Raw genomic sequence first — 24,486 nt, 5'->3', positions numbered from 1 at the left:
TTACCCGGTATAGGCTAATATGTAGTTGAATTAACTATTGTACTTTAAATCAAATTAAAACTTGATCCAAAAAGTTATACAGGGTGAGACAAAATTAATATTGAACATTGGTCACCTTTAAAAGCATGTTACTTTTTTATTTTAAATGGAACACCCAGTATATTATTCCGATATTCAGTGGAGAATGCATGTTTCTTCAAAATACTATTAAGGTTGCGTACCCCTCAAACAAAGATTTTCCTAGATATTTTCATTTACATGATTTGATCTGAGTAGATCTTTAATATTTGATAAAATATAGGTGGCTGTGATATGTCTGACGTTACTTCAACATAGCTGTCTAATTAGTCCAACTATAACAACTAGTTACCATTTTGTGTCAGTTAATAAAACAAAAACATTTCTCAGAAATTTGCCGAAATGCAAACTCATCCTACATCAGAGAGGAGTGATATAATTCTATTAGTTGGTGAATGCAGTGTGCATTCAGCTATTAATAGAATACTTAAATGCTCCTGATTTTATCTAGATCTAGTCTGTTTTTTTTTATGGGGATATGTTAAAGACAGTATACAAAACTCGAACAACTATTGTCGACAACATTAGAGAAATTATTGTAGCTGCTTTTCGGGATAGAACTCCACATATGCCTTTTAGAATGACAAGATCCTTTTGAAAATACAATCATTTTATGCAGTTAACAAGAAAGGAAAGGAAACATTTTGAGCATTTGATTTAACTGGTAGTCAGGGGCGCAACTAGACACAGTCTTAGGGGGTTCAAGTCTTTTTTGGGGGAGAGGGGGCTTAGGTCACTATAAGATAATATTGATTTGAGGTTAAAACCAATTTTATATAACTCGCACCGGGGCTTAGCTTAAGGAGCTGGCAGTAAGCACCATTGCAAAAAGAAGAGTTCGGGCCAAATGAATGACATCTAGGGGTTGACCTCGCCAAAATTATCATCGATTGTTATTTCCCAGTCGTTTTTTATCGATCGTATGATTTAATACCAAAAACAATGTTAAGTTGTGTTGTTAAGTTTTGTTTGTATAAATAGGTACATATATTATTTATCAAAAAAGTAGTGTATTTAACTTCGGTGGGTCATTCTACAGATAAAAATAGAACAAAAATTTCCTATGAACAATTGGTAAAATGCTTCCCGAAGAAATGACAAATGCCTTCGAAAAGTTAAATAAAAATAATATACAGGGTGAGTTTCCTAGGATGTTTTCTATGGGTATCTCAGAAACTACCGAGGAAACTACTGGAGATAGAGAGTCAGTTAAATGGGGAAAGAATTGCAGTTTTGTGAGGTCATAAATATGCGCTTTTCAGATTTTCGAAAAAGTTCATGGCTTACTAGAGAGGCACTCGAAGAGGCGGAACAGGAGAAGTTTAATTAAGTCGACCGGTCGTTCTGTGACAATAGCTAGAAATTTAGTTTTAAAAAGATGCATTTATGTACTCAAAACAATTGCGGATTTTTTGAACATTTTCTAAAATAACTTAAAGTGTATGTATTGATTATTTTTTAAGTTTTAGATTGGGTAATGTAAATTGTAAAGAACCGTTTAATAATATATTTTGTCTTTTTATAAGTTATATATAATCATAACAAAATTAGAACACCATTGGAAACCGTTCTCTAAAAAACGTAAGAAATTTTCACTGGTCAACGTATCTTGTGTGGTTTAGAAAAGTTGAACCTACACGTTTTTCTTCATTTAAAAAAAAATATTTACAATTTTTGTTTATTTTAATTTACAAAGATTGGATGTGACAATTTCACATTTCTGAGAGCAATGACGATTGAACTTGTTTCCATGGCTAACTAAGTGAAATTAGTCAAGAAAGATAAGAATTGGCTATAACTCAGTAACTTTGTAAAAGTAACATATTATAGCTTACATCGCTGAAAAGCTTAAAAAATGGCGCTTTTTATGAAGTCATGGCCAACTATGGTTTCCATTTAAAAAAATATATGTTTGTGTCATATGTCAAAAATGACAGGCTTTAGAAAAAATCGGAGAACACAACCTCATTAGAAATGTGACTATCTACAACTTTTATCTGAACATTTTTTGTCTAAAATGGATTATAATGAAATTAGGGACAATTTTTAAAATAGCCAAAATTTGTTTTTTTCGAAATATCTAGTAAGCCGTGAACTTTTTCGAAAATCTGAAAAGCGCATATTTATGACCTCACAAAACTGCAATTCTTTCCACATTTAACCGACTTTCTATCTCAAGTAGTTTCCGAGATGCCCATAGAGAACATCGTAGGAAACTCACCCTGTATATTGTTTATTTTTAAGAACATTGGTAAACCGTTTTTCTTTAAATTTGGTACTCTTACACATATTTTAATGCCAAAACGAATGGCAATATAAAATTCCGTAACAGGGTAATACTACTGGTGGTCCTTCTTTTATCCTTATAGATACACTAATTTCAATAAATGAAAATTAAAGCTAGTACTTTTTTATGTAAAAAAGGTGCTCTTCGTTTAGTTCGAAACAGTGAACGGTTTTCAAGATATTTGCGTTTAAAGGTTCCGGTGCGTCGAGATTAATTTATTTAAAATTTCTTTACATTTTATCATTTTATGATACCATCATCATTCATTTATTATCATCATTCAAATTTAAACGCAAATATCTTGAAAACCGTTCACCTTTTCGAACTAGACGAAGAGCACCTGTTGAAGAAGAAAAATTTGCAATTTTCAAACTTAACTTATAATTATGCGCTATGTATAAACAAAGGTGTTTTTAATATGAATGTAAAACTCCAGTTATATATATTTAATAAAACAGTACTTAACCAATTAAATATAGACGGATGCACTATATATTTACATATAATTTTTTTATAGTTAAAGATTTAAATTAATTAATAATAAAAGCCTATAATTTGAATATTAAAAATATCAAGTTAATTTGTGTATGCAAATGAATAGAAAGGTAGACGATCTTTGGGATTCTGGTAGCATTATGTGCATATCAAGGCCGTAGTGTCAATTTAACAAAAGTTAAAAAAAAAACAATGTCTAAAAGGTCGTTTTGCGATAAAATCATCTTGAGATTTTGCATATTCCTCGATTTTAAGTGGAGAAGATAACAATTAAGATAATTTTTACAGAATTCAATAAAAGGTGCGGACTACCGACGGTGAAGAATGTGTACAGAACAGAAGCTGTTTTGGATTTAAAGCCGTGTTGCCAAAGATTTCCTATTTTATGAAAATTTATCGAGTTTCTCTTTCGTGTTTTTATTGATTATTATCGATGAAATATTCATAAAGCCGACATCAAGAAATGATATATTTCTATTTGTGACAAATACGGCATCAACTACTTTCTGAATTAATTAGTGAGTATTTATAATGGAGAATTTCAGTAAATTTCGTTTTTTTATGCAATTTCTTTTCTGGTTCGTAAAAATTACAAATTGCAACAATATCGCGAAATACTTCTGGGGAGTATGTAGTGTATAATTTCAGGTAATATAATAGAAAATATATAATTATTAGACGAAATAGGTTCGGTTAATCCGTACTATTGGACTAGTGTATGTGTGGTGAATGTTTCAAGAACTTTTTTGTTGAAATTCCTCATAATATTTTCTAAAGTAGAAAAAAAAACAATAGAAGGTAAGATGGTTTTTTACTAAGCATCAAAATTGATAACTGTTTTTACAATTAACTTTTTAGAGTTTTGCATAGTTGTTGTTTTTTCTTCTCATTTTATTTGCTAAAGCAAATGGCGTTTATGTAAAAACAGTTCTGAAAGGATACTTTCCATTAGGATAGAGGGTAGTACTGGTACTACTTCCTTTTATACACGGCGAGTCTTAAATAAGTGCAAATATTTTCAGGGCTTAAAAATGGTCTCGATTTAAGATACATATTTTCTCTTTACCGTTTTTCAAATAAGTCCAAAATAACCGAGTTATTCAAGTTTGAAAACTCAAAAAGAAATTGTATGTGCACTATGTTCGAATATTTGAAGTGAAACTTCTTACTAACAGCTATAAAATTGAACGATTTGAAGGACATGTTTGAAAAAGTAATGAATTAAAAATTAATAAATAATTTGATTTAAAAAATATCTATACCTATGTGGCGGATTCATCTCTCCAAAAAATCCTATATGGGTATTTTTTTTAAATCTACAAAATAACATAGTTATTTTTTATAAACACTTCTGCGTTAAACCCAAACGGAAACTACTTGTCAGAAGTTTTTGATTTACTTTTACAAAATTTGTATTAAATTGGCCGCCTCTCCCTTTGAGTACTCCATTCGGGTACCTCTATCCACGTGTCGAGTTTGGTTCCAATCGACCAATAATTAAGAAAAATCCTGACGAGTTCGTCCATTTAGAGGCATCGGTTTGAAACATCGAGGTCGTCATCCTGTAGTCGGTCTCCCATTATGCTGAAATTGACCCACATTTTCCTTCAATATCAAATTCTTAGTCCCACCCTGATGAAGATATAAACGAAACGTCGTATCCAACTTTGCAGGATGGGTCCGTGTGCACCGTCGCTCACATGGAAGGATCCTATTTCAGTTAATATGGAACTTTGTAAATTAGAAAAATCTGAAACATCCAGATATCTTTACAAAACTAGTCTAATACAAATTTTAGACGAAAAATGTCGTGACTATATTTGTTTTTACACACATGGCTCGAAATCTGACCAAGGTGTTGGCTGTGCTTTTTATAGCCCGGTTGCTAATAAAAAAATCAGGTTACCTATAATTTCTCTTGCATTTTAACAGCCGAACTCACAGCTATTTCTTATCCAAATTCAGAGCATGCCACCGATTGGAGCATTAATACTATCTGATTCACTTAGTTCCCTCAACAGTATTGCTTCTTTAAACTCCAAAAACTCTCTAACCTATGTTTATATACAATTTTAACTTTATGTGGATTCCTGGACAGACATTGCTAGTAACGACCGAGCAAACAAACTGGCTAACGAGGCAACGCTCTTACATAATATTGAAGGAATTCCATCCGTTGTCGATTTCAGAAATTTCCACAAAAATGTGTTCTTCAGTATACTTCAAAATGAATGGGACATCCTCGAGGGAACTAATAAACTTAGATCACATATGTCACATTCTTCATCTGTTTCAAAATATATTATACTTTCTTGAATGCAGATCTGTTTGTAAAGTTGTTAGAACCCTCACAGGACACTCATATCTTACCAAATCATATATTATCAGAAATGAACCCCCTCCGAAATGCACCTTATGCAATAATTTAATGTCAATGAGACACATTCTTTTTGAATGTGTCTTACCTGTTTCTTCCCATAGGTCTAGATTCTTTAATGGTGTTACCTATGAGAATATTTTCGCGCCTTTTAACATTTCGAAGATTAAAAAAGTTATGGAATTCTTAGACAGCATCAACATAACGAAAAAACTTTAATTTCTAATAATTTAAAATAACCTCATATTAACTAAAGCTTATTATTGAGCGCTAAAAAACCCTCGCTGTTGACGCGCTCTATAAACCAATACCTCTCTTTAAACCAATACCAAACTTTTGACGTTTCTTACGTCAAAACTAACTGTCACAGTGACACGTGTCGTACACGGTCAAGTTGGCCTTGGTCCAGCCTATCGACATACCAAATTTCATTTAAATATCTCAATTTTTTCTAAGCCGTAGGCTGTCCTTTACTTTTCCTCTCGCCTGTCGTCTCGCGTGTTGTGTCACGGCCTTGAATCTTTAATCTCAGCGCGCTTAAAGAAATTTCACTTTTTCGGGTCATATCACTCGCAGAGGTGAAGACGACCTTGAAAAACTCATAGTGCAAGGCAAAGTAGAAGGCCGAAGACCCAGAGGACAATCACCATCAAGATGGCTTGGCCAAATAGCAAATATTACAGGTATCAATTTCAATCAAATCTCCTAGCCATAATGTCACGATTCTTCAGATATGAAGAGACGACGAAGAAGAAGAAACTTTTAGTTACGTAATTGAGTGATTTTTAAATTCATTGTTGCCAACCATGGGCATATTCGGGGCCGGGCTGACTAACTCGAATTTAAATTTTCCGCTATGGATTCAGGTGGTAGCTCTGCTGTAAAAAATGTTAAGTTGCTACATTTATTTATTTATTTCCTGACATTCTCATTCTTTTTGACAGTTTAGTTTTGTCTTACGAGTTTTTGGTTTTAATAAATGGTGTTTTGACACTTAAGCTTAAAATTTTTTACTAGCAGACCTTGCAGTCAACATTGTTCTTTTTAGAACCTCTTTTAGTGCGAAGTGTACAAGATAGCGTAATAGCCGTAAAAAACTCATCACAACTTTATTAGAATATTTTGAACGGGAAAGTGGTAGTAATGGCCCTTTATGTCCCTTAAGTGCTGTTAAGAAGGTGAGTTTTGTTGATATAAATAATAACTGTTTATATATTTATAATTAATTTATTTTTGTTTTCTAAAATGTTTTGATTAAAAAAAAAGTGAACGTGGGCAACGCTGTGCCGGTCAAGCTTAATCACGTGACTGAAAGGTTATTTGATATGAACTATACAGGGTGTCCAAGAAATAAGTGCAAGTATTTTAACTCGGAGTATAGTTCAACCCCAGAAACACGCCTATGAGGTTTTTTTCGCGAAAAAAAAAATTGAAAATCCGGAATTTTTTGAAAACATTTTTGAATTTTTTTTTAGTTTTTAGTTAAAAAACATAATTTCTTGATAATATGGCAACATAGGTAGCAGATTACATTTACAAAAAAATCCAAAAAAGATCCAGTGGTTCTCAAAATTTTAGCAAAAAATATATTTTTTTTTAAAATTTTCAAAGTAAAATAACTCCTCCCTAAAATAATTAAAGTTATTTTGGATTTATTTGAAAAACGACAAAGAGAAAATATGTTTCTTTTATGGAGATCTACCACCCCTTAAAATACTTGCACTTATTTCTGGGACACCCTGTATATTATTTTTATTTACCATTTACTATTTTTTTTGGCACCCTGTATAAACTATTTTATAGTTTTTTTCGGGTGATGGAATTAAAATATGGATAGTTTTTACTACAATTATAATGATAATTATTATTTAGTGCTATTTTAATACACCAATTAGGTCCACTGTCTAAAAAGTTATTTTATTATCAAAATTAGAAAATATCTTTCTTGGAAAATGTATCGATCATAGCAGATACGTAATAGGTACTCGACATTTTTCAATAAAATTTAAAAATAAGTATTAATAATAAAACTATTATTAATTAGGGATTGTTCTGTGACTTGTTTTTTTTTCTTAAAATAATGATGTATTAGATAGATAAGGTAATATTTTTAAAACGTCTATAACTATTTTGTTTTATTAACACGTAATACTAATAATAACTAATACATATTCAAAAAGGAAGATATTTTTTTTTGGAAATTGATCAATCTGAATCGGCAACGCCGTTCGCGTTCATCAACCCGACCATCATCAGCGGCGCGCCAGCTGTCCGGTGCACCATGCGGTGTTGTAATATCTTTCGAATTTACGTCATTATTCTGAAATAATAAACAAACATTTTGTCGTGCACACGTGGATTTTTTAGAAGTTAAAAAACTGGTAACATTTTTTGTGAGAAATAGTAAACATTTTTTAGCTTTATTGTCGTTAAAAATAGGAATACATGGAAGTAGGTACCTATTGTTTAAATGAAATATAGTAAATGGATGTTTTTGTTTCTCAGTGAGTGTGTATGTCGGTATCAGTTTATGTGGAATTCGCACAGAATGCCTAATTACACAAAAAAATAAGTTCTCTATTATACCCAAATATACTAGAATTCAAAGAAAAAAAATATATAGTTAATTACATACAGGGTGAGTCTTAAATAAGTGCAAATATTTTCAGGGTTGGTAGATCTCGATAAAAGAAACATATTTTCTTTTTCCGTTTTTCAATTAAATCCAAAATAACTGAGTTATTTTCTTTGAAAATTTCTGGATTTTCTTTCTTGTTAACTTAATCTTACCTATGTTGTCATATTATCAAAGATATTGTATTTTTTAACTAAAAATTGACGTCATTACGGCATTTCGTAAATTACTGCATATTCTTTTTAGTAACTTTCATTGTCACTTGATTTGGGGTTATAATTTTATTGGGGACATCGATCACTGTTAAAATCAAGTCAAAATTAAAAATCGATTGTTGCTGCCAAACAAAATTCAAAATTTTTTATTATAAAAATGCCTCAAAGATTTAATCAAAATGAACAAGAGTTCATTGCTAAGCTTTTAAAATATTTTTCTCGAAAAAAATACGCTGGTAGAACACTCTTGCCCGTGGACCCGTGGACGCCATATATATGAAGTATGAAAATATGAAGTAAGAACAATGCAAATGTATAATATTCATATGTAAAATACAAGTTGATAACGTATAACGTTTTTAAATAATATAGCGAGTTGCTGATGCTTTAGAAATAGGAATTTCAACAGTCCAAAGGATTGAAATTAAAGGGATCGTAACTTAGTTCAAGAAAAAAATAAATAACTGTCGAAAAAAGACGGAACTCCCTCAATCTATACTAATATATTTATAAAATTCTTCAGTGACTGATTAATCACGATCCTGCTCAAACCACTCAACGTAAGAAGCTCAATTTTGGCATACAGGTTGATTCTAGGGTGTAGAGGTTCGATAAGAAGGAGTTTTTCGAAATTCCAGTTCGAAGGGGGTGAAACCACCCCTCAAATATTACAATATTTTTTATTTAAAAAACGGTCAAGTTTCCGAAAAAAGCGCTTAAACACGTACGTATATTTTATTTTGTTTTTTTTTATAAAATCTATACAGGGTATTTCGAAAAATCTGGTCATTGATTAATCACGATCCTGCTTCAAGCGCTTGACGTAAAAAGCTGATTTTTGGAAAACGGACTGACTTTAGGGTGTAGATGTTCGATAAGAAGGGATTTTTCGAAACTGGAATTCTAAGGGGCTGAAACCACCCCTCAAATATTAGAATATTTCATATTTAAAAACCGGTGAGTTTTTTGGAAAAACTCTTAAACACATTTATTTTATTGTTTTACATATTTTAGGATTATTTAAAAATTTATGCAGGGTGTTTCATAAATATGACCATTGAATAATCATGAATCTGCTTAAACTGCTTGACGTTTAAAGCTGATTTTTGGCAAACGGATTGACTGTGGGGTGTAGAGGTTCGATAAGGAGGGGTTTTTCGAATCCCAAATTCCAAGAGGGTGAAAACTGAAAATACCCCTCAAATATTACAATATTTGTTATTTAAAAAACGGTTAGTCTTTCGGGAAAACGCCTGGACACGCATAATTTATTTTGTTTTTTACATATTTTGAATTTTTTTAAAAAATCATACAGGGTGTTCCAAAAAGTTGGGTAATTGATTAACCACGATTCTGCTTAAACTGCTTGACGTAAAATGCTTAGTTTTGGCAAACGGATTTTTCGAAAGTCAAATTCGAACGAGATGAAACTACCCCTCAAATATTACCAAGTTATATAATAATATCGCCATATTGTTTTTTCTCATGCTGACATAAATGTGAGAAAATTTTATCCAGTTTGTATGTTAATGGAAATTCTTGCTTTGCTTTATCACCACTATTACAAATGATTAATTCGACGCGAATGAAGTCGCGGGTACACGCTGGTCAATAATATAGGAACGTATTTAGAATTTTCTAAACAATACGAACTGATCTGAGACACGCCCTAAAACTCGCATTTGACATATAATGATGACGTAACGTTGAACGATGGCTGAACAGTCTATATATTTTCACAGAAAACTCCTGCAATAATAAAAGTATTAATTTTTCTAAAAAGTAATTTAAATATGACATTGCTTAAACTTTAAAGTTTAATACTTAGTCATTAACAAAAAAATACCGATCAATATAAATTAAACCAAACACTAACAACCTCACTAACGGATGTCAATACACAATGTGCGACATTATTTTAATATCTATAGAAATTTGATAAAAATAATCTCATACGTCATTACCGACCCAAATGAAATTCGTAGCAAATTGCATTTATCCAACCATTTTATTTAGTTCGGTTTGTCGATAACAGTTAAAGCACTTAATAATGTTTATACATTAAGTTTATTGCTATAGAACAAGCGGCAACAATGCGCGAATTCACGGTCATCTCAAGCGGAACCCTGTTTTACCGAGAACCCAGCGAATCGAACACCAAACTGGTATCAGCGGCGCGGTGTCCAAATCGGCTTCACGGGCAACAGTAGTACCATTTCAGTCGTTCGGTACTGCCGGCAGTACCATCGAATAAGATAAAAACATCTTTGTGTGGATTTTCGCGATTTTTCCGCATTTTCATGACAGAAACAATAATGTGGACCTTGTGTTCTACGGTTGTAGAGTGTTAGTGTGTTCTTCGGTGGTGATTTTCAGTGAAATATTTCGGATTAATACATGATAGAGGTCGATATCAACATGGTACAGGTACGAAAATGTATAATAACTTGTTTTATTGATTTAAAACAAAATTATTATTGTGTTATAACAATAAGGGGTAAAGGGAGCGACTTTCTTTGATTATTGCGGGTACCACTTTCACCGGCATTTTTCAACAAAACCGCAATTTTTTTGTGATCCAATAACCACGGTTTGCGAAACGTATCGGTTTTGAGTCATATTTCTGCGTTTTTGAAGCGTTCGATGTAACCTTATTTCAACGATTTTACTACGAAAATGTATGGGTACCTACTATTTGAAATAGAATTCCTAATTTCTCCTTGTTTTGTGGAATATTTGTTGATGAAATTAAGCTAAAAAATAATGTTTTATTTGAATGTCATAAAATTAGTCATTGGATATAATAAAATTAATTCAGTAAGTTTTAACACTTTTGATAAGGTTTTATTGAGGTCGATAAGAACGTATGATATATATTATTTTTGTGTTCATTATTATTATTAAATATTAACAAATAAAGGATTTTGGTTAATGCACCCAAAAAAGCATATCTTGATATTAATTTATCAACAAACAAACTAAATTAAAAATAATTATAAAAGTTCAATTTATAATTTAATAATAAATAAGAAAAGAAATAATCCAGAGAAGAATTAAACTGTATTAAAATACATGGAAATATTCAAACAGAGAAAAAATATAGTATTTACTACTATTTACATTCAAATCTATATTTACTATACAAAATACCGTGTGATCCAGAAAAAACGTTGACTCGAAAATGACATTCGTCATATAATTTTACATACAAAATGACAGCGATCTTCATTTTCAAGCCGTATCTGACGCCGTTTTTTTTTCCTTCATTCGTATGATACGATACCTGTAAGTGAAAATATTTCCATAATAACATGTATTTTCACTTATAGGCATAGAGTATTTTTTATTGGTTAATTTTTTTAATATATTCATGTACATATTTTTTTAAATTTTAAATTTTGAGGTTCTTTCTTTTTTGTATTCTTTCTTCTTTCTATTCTTAATTAGTTTTTCTTTTATGCACAAACATGTTGTTATAGTCTATAAAATGAATAACTTTGAATTTTGACCGTTATTTTTTACCAACATGGCAAATATAAAATCCCTCTATCAAAAAAGTTACTGATATTCTTTAAATTGAGTGCCTGAACGAATCAGATAGATAACTCTTTTTACTTTTATGAAATAGAAACGGAAAATAATAAAACAAGTGACAGTTCTTCCTCTTCTTGCAAAAATCAAAACGAAATGTCATAATTGACAAAAGTAAAATGTCATTAGCTTTTGACATTTCTAAATATTAGACCAATGCCGTCTCTAATAGAACAGCCACGGAGCGAGATTTATGACGTCACGCTAGTCAGATACTACGGATTAATAAATATGTTGTAGAATACATGGAAAACGTAATTATTCCTCGTATTTTTGGTTTGTATTTTAAAAATAATATAGTTTACATGAAATATACATAATATACAGTTAATAAGTACAATATAATATATACCTATTTATAGTAATAAATACTTTGGCAAATAAAACTATGAACCATACAAATGCCAGCAAATGTTTTACAATATACAAATAATGAATAGTTGGTGCATAAGATAATGGGTAAAATGTAAAATATATTTTAAATTTTGGGGTTTGAAAATAGATCTAATTTAACAAAAAACATTCAATATCTACTAATAGTGTATTATTGTTTGCAATCACAAAATTTATTTATATATTATAATGTTTACTGCAATTAATCTAATATAAACTTGTCAAAAGATGACCACATATTTTTTTAAATTATTATTCTTAACACAAAAACTATCTACATTGACTATGGAGTACGATTTCAGCCATATTGTAAAACATTTGCTGCATTTGTATGGTTTATAGTTTATCTGCCAAAGTATTTATTACTATAAATAGGTATATATATTGTATTTATTAACTGTATATTATGTATATTTCATGTAAACTATATCATTTTTAAAATACAAACCAAAAATACGAGGAACTACAACATACTTATTAATCCGTAGTATCTAACTAGCGTGACGTCATAAATCTCGCTCTGAGGCTATTCTATTAGAGACGGCATTGCGTCAGCATGGCCGCAAGTTGATAACCTAATAAAATTAACACTAGAAAAGCCCGCGGGAACTTTCAAATTCAAAGTTATTCGTTTTACAGACTATATCTCAGTCATCTTTATGCAATATTTATCTCTAGACGAAAGTATTTAAGAATTTTTTATTGAAACCTGGTCATTTTCTTTTCTTCGTTGTTTATAATTTATTATAAATTCTCGATACATAAGTATAAAGTGCATAATGTATAAATATGACTAATTTTCTGTGAATAATAATTCACATAATTGATATTTATGTCTGGTTAATTTTTTTCTACATAATTGACAAATATTGACTGTATAATACATAATTACAGGTAACTGCAAACTTATCCATATATCGATACCTATCTATATACATATAATAACAATAATAATAATACTGGCAATATATCGTCACCTATCGATGCATCGATAGCATTTATCATTCACTCAGATGCAAAAAAAAACGCAACGGAAAAATTTTCCAACAAATTTAAAATGTTTTTAAGTGTTTAAATTATATTTCTTTCTACAGTCACGATCACGATACCTTTCAGCGAAAATATCATTTAAATTTAGTACAATATTTTAATATTGCCGCTACCCCTCCCAAACTCAATCTCTAGATGCGCCACTGACCCAACTTCACGCTTTATCTTAATGTAGCATCCGGCCCTAGGCCAAAAGAAAGGCGAAAGTAAATAGATAAATAATAGGAAATAAAGGTTCCTAAATATTTTCAAACGATCTTTAAAGCAGGTGGAGATCGTTGATAGTTTTGATATTCAGTTTGCGTAGAATAAATAGCAGGTAACAGGTAATGTTATGTCGTGTATGGGATCGGAATATCAATGAGAACTCACAGGCGAAAATTTATGATAAGAAAAGCTCTTGATCTTTGACTTATATACCGTGTGTTCCAACGCAGAGCTGAATATGAAAATTTTAAAAAATGTAAATCTTAAAATGGAAAAAATGAGAAAAAATCTCTCATGTAAATTTTAAAATATGATGGAAAAAAATTGACTATTTTAATTAATTTCATAATTAGCAAGAAATCCTGCAAGAATTCATTAAAATGAAGCACATCGTTCATTTTTAATAGTACCTTTCGGAATTCCTTGTTTAGTTATGGAAAATAAAAGGTTGTCTTTTTTTCTCTCTTAAATATGTGATCAACGTAGTCACGTGATTAAGCTTGACCGGCACAGCGTTGCCCACATTTCCATATTTTCGTTTAATCAAAATATTTTAGGAAACAAAAATTAATTATAAATATATAAACAGTTATTGTTTACATAACAAAACTCACCTCCTTAACAGAGCACTTAAGGGACAAAAAGGGCCATTACTACCGCTTTCCCGTTCAAAATATTCTAAAAAGCTTGCGATGAGTTTCTCGCAACGGCTATTAAGCTATCTGGTACACTTCGACTGCAAGTAAACATTTTTAAGCTTAAAGTATCACAACACAATTATTCATTTAAACCAAAAACTCGTAATACAAAACTAATGACAATGTCAGGAAATAAGTAAATGTGGCAACTTGACATTTTTTACAGCAGAGCTACCACCTGAATCCCAGCGGGAAATTATAAGAAAATACATTTTCCACGAAAACTTGAAAAGATAGTTAAAAAAATGGTATAATACAATTTGATAGACAATTAAATAGTGCATCTGACCCTCGTAAAATATACAGGGTGTTCTATTTAAATTAAACAAGTTATTGCAATCATTTAAAGCTCCTAATTATTTAAAACAAATTTTGAGACACTCTGTATAAGGTAGTATATTTTTTATTATTGCAACACAAAATTTAGCCAATAGAAAAACTTCAGTACAATATTTGGTTTAAAAACTGAAATACGCCTAGAGAAATGAAGCATTAATTCCTACTGTATTTTGACAAATACGTAAATATTATCGACTAGAACGGTAAGATTAAAATGCGATAAACTTTAATCAAATTTACCTTTATTTTAATAGTAGAAACAAAATATAATAATATACAGGGTGTTCCATTTAAAAAGATATAACTTTGATATTTTTTATTTATTTGGGACACTCTGTATTTTGTAAATATATTTTTATATTGTAGCTCCAATAGTCCTCCAACGCACCCAAAACTTACAATTTGTAAAAAGTCTAATCGTTTAGCTACAATATTCCGTGTCGTTTTTGGTGAATAACTCTGTAGATGTGTTCAACGGCAGCAATTTTTGATACCCCTGTGCCCCTGTATACATTAAAGGAAGCAATCCAATTTTTTAGTAAAAGCTAAAAAAAAGGTAATGCTTATTTATTCTTTTTTTATTGCTTTAAAGCTTATTTCTCTGGCTTAAAAATCAGCACAAGAATTAATTTTATTCTGAAAAGTAGTAAAGTACAAGGTGTTGACAAACTTTTTTATTATAGCATCCATATTATTTAAACATTTTTAAATATCTCAAAAACCAAAGATTTTTAACATTAAACCCTTATAATAAATGCCTTATTTCATGGCCATGAAACCAAAAATGAAATAAAATACCGGGTGTTCCATAAGAAAAAATATAACTTTGGTATGGATCTTAGTTCTGACACACCCTGTACATTTCAAAATAATTTTAAATTACGTACAGTAGTGGCCAAAATTATAGCAACTTTTACAATTCGAATATAAAATTGCCTACAAAGTAATAGCAATTTTCCTATTCACCCAAATAAAATGTTGTTGTTGTGAGTCTAGATGTCTATTTTAAGGACATTAAAAGTTGATTAACCAATTAAAAAAACGTATAATAAACTAATATACATGTATATTCTTGTGGATAAAATTATAGCAACTTTTACAAATTAATTTGAAAATATTTTGAAATAAATAGAAAACATGAAAATAATTAATATTTCGTATAATGTCCTTTCTGTCTGATGACCTCTTCACACCTTCTGGGCATAGATTGCAGCATATTGGTTATATAATGTTTATCTATTGCTTTCCCGATATTCTGTAGTGCTTCAAAAAGTTGATCCAAGTTGCTGTAGTTTTGATCTCGGATTTTTGTGTCCACATAGTTCCACATTTTTCATTCGGGTTAAGATCTGGAGACTGTGAACGCCAAGGTAATAAATTGATTATTTCAACTCTTAAATACTCGGTCACCAGTTTGGATTTGTGCTTGGGGTCATTATCTTGTTGAAAAATAGCACCTCTAGCCATTTTTTCTTCCAAATAAGGAATCATTTGATTTTGTAGAATGCCTTTATACAGAAACCGGTCCATTATTCCATTTATACTGAAGAGTGGACCCATGCCGTAGCCCGAAAAACACCCCCAAACCTGTATGGAACCGCCCCCATGTTTCACAGTAGGTGAAATATATTTTCTATTCAGCCTTTTTTCTACAGGGCGCCTCACATAAGCAATTCCATCACTTCTGAATAGAATGAATTTGGATTCATCGCTAAAAACTACTTTTTTCCAATGTTGATGTGTCCAGTTACAGTAATTTTTAGCAAACTACAATCGGGCCTTCACATTTTTTTTGAGAGAAGTGTTTTTTCTAGGCCTTCCTGTATTTTTTTTTTTCGGCGATTCTGTTTCTTCATATTTTTGCACAATACGTGATATAACGGACTTGTTTAATAACAAACTTTGGGCAATCCGAACTTGTTTTTCGCCATTTAAAAATCGTCGAATAATAATATCCCTAACTTCGGAAGACAGAGTTTTACCGATAAATATACTTTATTGCCGCATTTTAATTTCGCCAAAATGTCTGAACATGATTGAATATTATCTTTACAAAAAATAGTTGCTATATTTTTGTCCGGCAAAAAATTTAAAATGTATTTCCATTTGACAATAGTGTAATGATAAAAAATTGTATGCATAGTAAACAAATATTTGAGTGAAATACAATAATAATAAATTATAAACTACTCGCCAATTTTAAGTTTTCAAAAAAATTTTCAAGAATATTAAAAGTTTATAATTTTGGCCACTACTGTACATTGCCCTCCACATATACTCTATAAAATATTTGTTTCTACATCTTTCTGTTTTTGTATAATCAACCGAGGCGAATGAGGTGCGCCACTCTGGATGGTATAGAAAACACTGATTGATATAATAATAATAATAAGGCACAACATTCATCAATCATTTTTCTCCAAACAATTGTTACATATAGCTAGTCGCAAAATGCCTTTCTATACGAACTTTAATATTGCGACGTAAAATACTTTTAAATAACGTTGAACTACCACGGTTGGTCGCTCATACTTCAGTAATGAACACAACAAAACAACTCACCTGCTGAAGTACCGTACAGTGCCCGCAGACTGTGTCAATGAATCTGTAACTATTTCCTATTTTTCCTCTTCGGTCAATTATATTATTAATGTGCGTTATAAATTGTTTATTTATAATGTAAAGAAAGACGAAGAATACAGTAAAAACATTCTTCATGAAAGAAGGTATTTTTATTGTGCATAAATAATTGCACATTCATAATGAAGACGATAATTTAAATTGATGTTTACGTGATTTTATAATGTGTAAAAAAAAATGAAGTGTAGTTACTACTATACCGGGTGGTGTTTCAAAAGTGGCTCACCCCTATAACTTTTTTAATTTAGATTTTCAGATAAAAAACGAGATTTGATATGTTACGAGTATGTGAAATAAATTAGGATTGTAAAAAATGTCTATACTTATGTGGCGGATTCATCTATCCAAAAATATCCTTATGGGTTTTTCGCCACTGCACTGCAAGAAAAATCTACAAAATAAAATAGTTATTTTTTGTAAACACTTCTGGCGTTAAACCTAAACGGACGCTGCTTGTCAGAAGTTGTGTTTACAGTAATAAAAATTTGCCTAACAAAGAAAAAAATGCTTAACGTTTCGGAAAGTTTTCTCTTTCCGTCGTCGGAAGCAAAAAAATATAAAGAATCAAGAAAAGAACTATTTAAAATATTTAAATTGAACTATTCGAGAACACTTTACTTTTTAAAACAGATACGTCTACAAGAAATCGTTGACGTTCTGAATAGAACGTCAACGATTTCTCAAGCATATCTCTACAAGAAATCGTTGACGTTCTGAATAGAACGTCAACGATTTCTTGTAGAGAGTTAGTTTCTTAAACCTTTCTTGTAGAGTGTAGTTTCTTAAACCACCTGTTCGTTCTTCTGGCATACATACATAACAAAAATTGCGCAGAAAATATTTTGCTGAAAGTGGTTTACAGTTACTTAGATATTTTATTAACTACCTACTACCTATTATTTAAAAAAATAGTATCTGCACCCTAGAAGCATACTATGTTAAGTCCAAAATTGGCATATTTGAGATATACAGGGTGAGTCTTAAATAAGTGCAAATATTTTCAGGGCTGGTATATTTCGATCCCAAGAACTCATCTATGAGTTTTTTTTCGCAAAAAAGATACCGAAAATTGTGCATTTTCTTTTAAATTTCCTTGTATATTTTTCGAAAACTTTTTAGAACTGCCTGTTCACCGCAAATTTTACCACGTTATATTATCTTAATCTCTGATATTACCATAGTTACGGCTTAACTCAACCAACTAAATGGTTACGGCACTAAAAGGGATGGAATTACAGAAAAAATCCGGTGGCTCTCAAATTTTTTTCAAAAAGAATCATTTTTTTTTTAATTTTCAAACTTAAATAACTCGGTTATTTTGGACTTATCTCAAAAATGGCAAAGAGAAAATATGTTTCTTTTATCGAAATCTACCAGCCCTGCGAAAATATTTGCACTTATTTAAGACTCACCCTGTATAATATAGTCAAGTTCAATGACTAAAGAATCCAAGGACAAATAACACACGAGAGCAAATTGTGACGATGTCACCAAACAGTGCCGTGGCACATATTTTTCTTAACCTAGCTTAACCTATGGTGTAAAAAAAACATATTAAAATGTTAACAAAAGGTACAAAACTAGTATCGACGTGTAGCACATATCAAGTACATAAAGATGTTAATTGAAATTGAAGAATAATTATCGAATTCAATAAGAAAACGCTAAAAAGTTGGAGTGGACTGTTTATTTACCTATGAAACGTAACTCCTGGCTCTTTCTTATCGCTGCTGCTTTTACACTCTCTTGAAAGCTGAACAACTAATCACCATGGTAATAAAGTTTATACAAAGTTTACTACACACAAACTATTAAAAATCGCTACAATTGTCGCTGGTGACCAAATGATGACTCATTGTTTGCCACTAAAACAAAAAAAAAGGTCACAAATTCTGCTGCAGCCCGTATAGGGGCGTTACATGTCCTTATACAATTCTTTAGTTATTGGTCAAGTTACTTGACTTTTTATGTTCTACACTTTGCTCTTTCTCGTTTTACGCTATCTGTACCAATAAATAAAATAGTCGCTTTAAAATCAAATTAAGTCCGATGTCAGCCCTGTGCTAAATGAGCCTAAGTCACGTAGATGCAGTTTGGCTCAAACATCTTTGGATAGTTTAGTATGTTATGTCCAGGGGTCCACAGTGATGAAAATTGATTTTGGCAGTTTTGTTATTGTAGTCAATTTAAACTTTATAAAGATAGTAAAATGGTTCCAAATTGCAAAATTATCATATTAGGTTTTTTATTACATCAGTAACATACTTTTATTTGGACTTTGGAAAACATTTTGGTATAATTTAGTTAAAAAAAAGTTTTACTTTTCATTTAAGTTCAAAATAAGTTGTTCATTAACTAAATGTTACAATCGTAGGTTTAAAAATAACCGAATAATTAGGAAATAACTTCAAAAAAGAACTTTATGTGTGTAAGTCTTAGTAAAAATCATCACCTATAGTTTCAAAATCTTTACGTGTGTAAGTGTTTGTCAAAATGAAAAATTTATGATTGTTTATTGTGATTGTAATGTGCATATTGTGCAGCGTGTTATGCAAAATTTAATCAGAATTAATTTAATTAATAATATGTTACTAGTCCGCACGCTTGAAAATTTATATTTTTTTATGAAACCGTATGATTTTACATTTTGCTGATATGTAAGTAACCTTGGGTTGGTTTGTTACGATATATTATTATATAAAGTATGAAATTTCATGCAGGCATTTTAAAAATTGTTTATATATCAATATACATACTGATTGATCTTAATCTTTATACTGAACCAATATACCGGGTGCGTTAATATACCTGTAAACAGCTTTGGGAATATACCGGGTGCGTCTCAAAAGTGGCCCACCCCTATAACTTTTTTATTTTTTCAGATAAAAAAACGAGAGACCAAAAACAATTGAATACGTCAATCAATCCTAATTTATGTCATATACTAACATAGCAAATCTCGTTTTTTTATGTGAAAAAATAAATAAGTTATAGGGGCGAGTCACTTTTGAGACGCACCCTGTATAACTAGAAATTTATATGTTAAATATGTATTGCATACAGTTAGAAAATTTAGCAAATAATGCCTAAGTGATACTTTAAATGAAACAATATAACAGCATTATATTCTTTTGAATGACTTTACTGAAGAAACTAAACGGTTTAGGTATAGGAACATGATATATCGTTAAAAAGTAATTTTCAATTGTAATCATCTATATTATATCATATTTGTCTCTAAAAGGAGAGAAACTCGTGTTTCGAAAATGAATCGACAATAAAATGGAAACCTTGTTTCCAAAATGTTTCAATTTAGCGCTATCTTTGTGGAAATTTCGAACTAGTCACCTGTCAATAATCAATCAAAACTTCTGGTCAAAATAATTAAAACATTTTTATTTGCTTATTATAACACAATTAAAACATAAAAACATGTATTCCATTGTGGAAAAAAGAGAAAAAAACGTTTGCTGGTGACATGTTTCTTCGGTCTCCTGTTGGGTATGGGTAGTGGCTGTTATTACATTTATTCCTAAGACAAATCGTTTCTGTAATGCGTATAATAAATAATTATAAAATCGCATAAGAAAAATGTCTGTATTTGTACTCACCATATGTCCTTCCTTCTGCTTTTTAATCATAGTACTACAAAAACTAGAAGAATGCTTAAATGCAAAAATAGAACAAGCAGAACAAAATCCAAACAATAAAGTTACGGTTAGGTTATGTTCTCATATTTGACAGAATATCAAATAAATTATGGCAACTTTTCAGGCACAAAACGGGTACGAAATCTGTAAATGTGAGCCACGTCTGAATCTTAAAAGTTTCGAAAAAATTGTGACACTAAGATCTTTATTGTTATAGCTTATGTAGCGAAACCATATTTTGGTAAAATGTTTCAAAACAAAAAGCGATTTATGTTATGAAACATATGTTCGAAAAATGTGACGAAACTTTGTTTCAATTCTGTCAAAATGCTACTATAAATATTTCGTGGTGCTTATGTAAATTTAACAAAAAATACTCAAAAACAGTTACTTGTAATGTAAATTTTATTAATAATATTTAATTTCTCTTTCCAGGAACGGCTCTGGATTGACCATCACACACCCCACCCAGTCCACCACTCTCATCCCCATCCGAAAACCGAGCTGGTGTGCCAGTCGCCCGAAAATGGTTTCGACAAAAACCACCAATCGACGGAATCGTCCGACTCGGAGGACCTCCACTACGGGCCGGGCATCGTCAACCGACTCAAGAACAAGTACTTGAGCCTGGCCTTGAGGGAGAGCAACGCTAGGCCGACCATTTTGAGGAAGGCGACCAGTTTGGAGAACCTTTTGGATGAGGATGAGGGCGAGGATGGTGAGAAGGAGAACGAAAGACTGTTTAGGAGGAGAGGTGGCGGAAAAGATGGAGGTGAGTGTATATTTTTGAGTAGAGTAGGTGAGGATAAAAATAGGGTATTAACATAGACTTAAAATAAAATATAGACTACACTATTTACATCTCAACGCGGACAAACAATATTTTTTGTACACATGTTTACTTCTGGGTACAGTCGACCGAGCCTTCCTCATCCAGCCTATGTTGTCACGTCTTTAATATTATCAATATTTTTTTTCTTGTTATACACATATATTGAGATATTAATACTACAGTTTAATAAAGTAGGTTTTAATATTCCATAGATGTATTAAATAGTCCTTATACTACTAAATTATAAGTCGGATACTGTTTAAAAAGGATAAGTTCTTTACAATATGACAACACCGATTAGAAGCGAGGGAGCCTATTCATTCATTTATTACCTTGTAGTACGCGTCGCACGTGTGCGGTAAAGCTTTGTTGCCGCTATATCCCCGGCTGTATTAACGCATTTTCTTAGCTTGTAGTCTTTAATTGTTTATTTTATTGACTTTTTCTGTTCAAGAACTATAAAATATGGTTCGTCAGTGCCAAATTTGCAAGAAATTTGACTTAAATAATCCATTTAAGTCTTGAAACAACTTTCGACCGGTAGGCAACTCTCAATATACCCATTAGGAGTAAGTGGCGTTGTTGTAGAAAGGCGCTTATTTAGATAATATTTTAGTAAAATGTAAAATCTGAATTTTTTCTCTTACATTACATTATTTACTTACTTACATTGTAACAAAATCATAATTATAACCCTGTTAATAATTAATAATGCTTTTATTAAAAATATATTCCGGTTTATTCTAAAATTATCTTGAGAATCTAAAATAACATACAAGAATTTTAAAATGATATTACATTATGAAGCAATATTTTTTAATATACCGGGTCGTCTCAAAAGTGGCTCGCCCCTATAACTTTTTTATTTTTTCAGATAAAAAAAACAGATTTGTATGTTAGTAGGTATATGACATAAATTAGGATTTATTGACGTATTCAATTGTTTTTGGTATCTTCCTGTTTCACGGAAATGATTACATCTTTTGATTTTTAAAGGCACCTTCGGTATATTGCTACTTTATTCGATAAAAAATGATACTCTGAATAGAATGGCATATCATATGTCAACTTTTGACATTGTCGCTTAAAAACAAATCGTATTTTAAATTTCAATCCAGGGTGCCATGGTGTTGTTAAAAACACTAAGGTTTAATCAAGGAGCCTTGGAAAAATAGTTTTGATCGCTAATAGGTTTCGTGTCTTGTCTAGGTCGGTTAAAAGATGTACATATCGTATTTTTAATCTTACATATGTCAATTTTTTCAAATGGAACAAGGGTGACTCGTTAGCATATTTGGAAAAAGCATTTTTTTATGAATATATTTATACCACACACTTGTCGTTATGAACCGCGTGTTACAATTACAATTAAACCATATGCGAAAATGTCAAAGTTGACATATCATATGTCATTCTATTCAGAGTGTCATTTTCTATCGAATAAAGTAGAAGTATACCAAGGGTGCCGTTTAAAAATTAAAAGTTATAGTCATTTCCGATGAAACAGGAAGTGACCAAAAACAATTGAATGCTTCAATCAATCCTAATTTATGTCATATACTAACATACTAAATCTTAGTTTTTTATTTGAAAATATAAAAAAATTATGGGGATGAGCCCCATGATTTTTGATTTTTGGGACGCACCCGGTATAATAAAGACAGTACCGAGTTAAATAAATGTAGTTTTCATTTTATCCACTTCCAATCACCTTCCTTGCTTTAATGGATTGGATTTATGTTTTCTCTAATTTACATAAGACATAACTTAACCAGAAAAAAAATTACAACAATCATATATTATTTTTTCTCTCCCTGTCGCCGATTCTATTATATCTGTGGAATAGATCCTGTTTTGATTAATATTAGGGGTTGTAAATGTTTGACTAAAATTAATAATTTATTATTAATTTCAAAAATTACGTAATTTCTATTATAAAATTTCTTCTATAACGTGTATTTTATAATTTTTATCCTTTTGGACTCTAAAACGTTTTTTCTAAACTTTTATTAAAAAAAAAAAACCCTCCTAAATCTTAATAAAATATAAAAAGTTTAAATACGATATATTTTTAATTTAATTATAGCTTCATTAAAATAAAAAAAATTACCCGGCTATGATACGGAGAGTTCAGGTGTACTTGAGAAACGAAAGACAGTGTTGTGTTTCTCGGCAGAGTCGTCAGGGAACGACCGTTACGACAGAGACAACCTATCTATCGCTCGTGTCGCACTCGTTATAACCTAAAACAATAACACAACAATAACAAGACAGTGTCTGACCGCATGTTCCAGCTATTTATGAATGAGATGCTCAGTCTATATTTTATTTTAAGTCTATGGGTATTAAGTAATAATCGAGGATAAAAATAGGGTATTACCTCCGAATTCTTGACACCCGCACCGATTGACGTGAAATTTTAACAGTGAATAGAGATATGTATATGTAAGAAACAAAAGTTACATAGTAGCAATGTGTGCTTTAACTCTGGGGATGAGTCAAAAATCAAATAAGGGATGAATTCTAAGCAAAAAATGTTCTATAACATTTTTTCAGAATATTAATATTTTCCGATTCCTATTTAGGATTGAAAATGTTGATTTTTCATCTAAAAACTGCAAAATAAAACACCAAATCGCCACAATATACCAAAACACTTACTTTTACACTGGACGCGCGTTTCGCTAACCATGTTAATATCATCAGCAGATGATCTAGACTTGAGTCTTGATGATGATGATGCTAACATGGTTAGCGAAACACGCGTCCAGTGTAAAAGTAAAAGTGTTTTGGTGTGATTAAGTGTTTTATTTTGCTATGTAACACCAAAGGTTCCAACCCTTAACTGTAATCTAAAAACTGCATATTTTTCTGCCATTTTTTATAAATAACTCGAAAACTTTGAGTTTTATCGCGAAACTCATATAAAGCAAAAATGAAGGTTTTGGAATAACGAATCGGCTCATTTTTGTTGATTACCGTAGGTCTAATAATAGCCG

The 24,486-nt window shown here is 30.9% G+C and overlaps 1 protein-coding gene across 2 annotated transcripts in view; it reads left to right on the top strand.

Annotated features, from left to right (window-relative positions):
• LOC115887881 overlaps nt 1–24,486 on the top strand; it is a 97,959-nt gene that overhangs the window by 8,021 nt on the left and 65,452 nt on the right. The window contains exons 1-2 of one of the 2 annotated variants that reach the window (XM_030907403.1): nt 10,117–10,514; nt 21,091–21,427. In XM_030907403.1, coding sequence (XP_030763263.1) covers nt 10,485–10,514; nt 21,091–21,427 — 367 coding nt within the window. In that variant the 5' untranslated portion in view covers nt 10,117–10,484. Of the gene's footprint in view, nt 1–10,116; nt 10,515–21,090; nt 21,428–24,486 lie in introns of those variants that run through there. The other variant, XM_030907401.1, reaches the window with a different exon arrangement.

This window comes from Sitophilus oryzae, unplaced genomic scaffold (assembly GCF_002938485.1).
Source record: "Sitophilus oryzae breed Bouriz unplaced genomic scaffold, Soryzae_2.0 scaffold_660_pilon_pilon, whole genome shotgun sequence".
Classification (NCBI taxonomy): Eukaryota; Metazoa; Arthropoda; class Insecta; order Coleoptera; family Curculionidae; genus Sitophilus; species Sitophilus oryzae.
The sequence above is the reverse complement of the archived record's forward strand: the minus strand, read 5'-3'. Positions and strand labels throughout refer to the sequence as shown.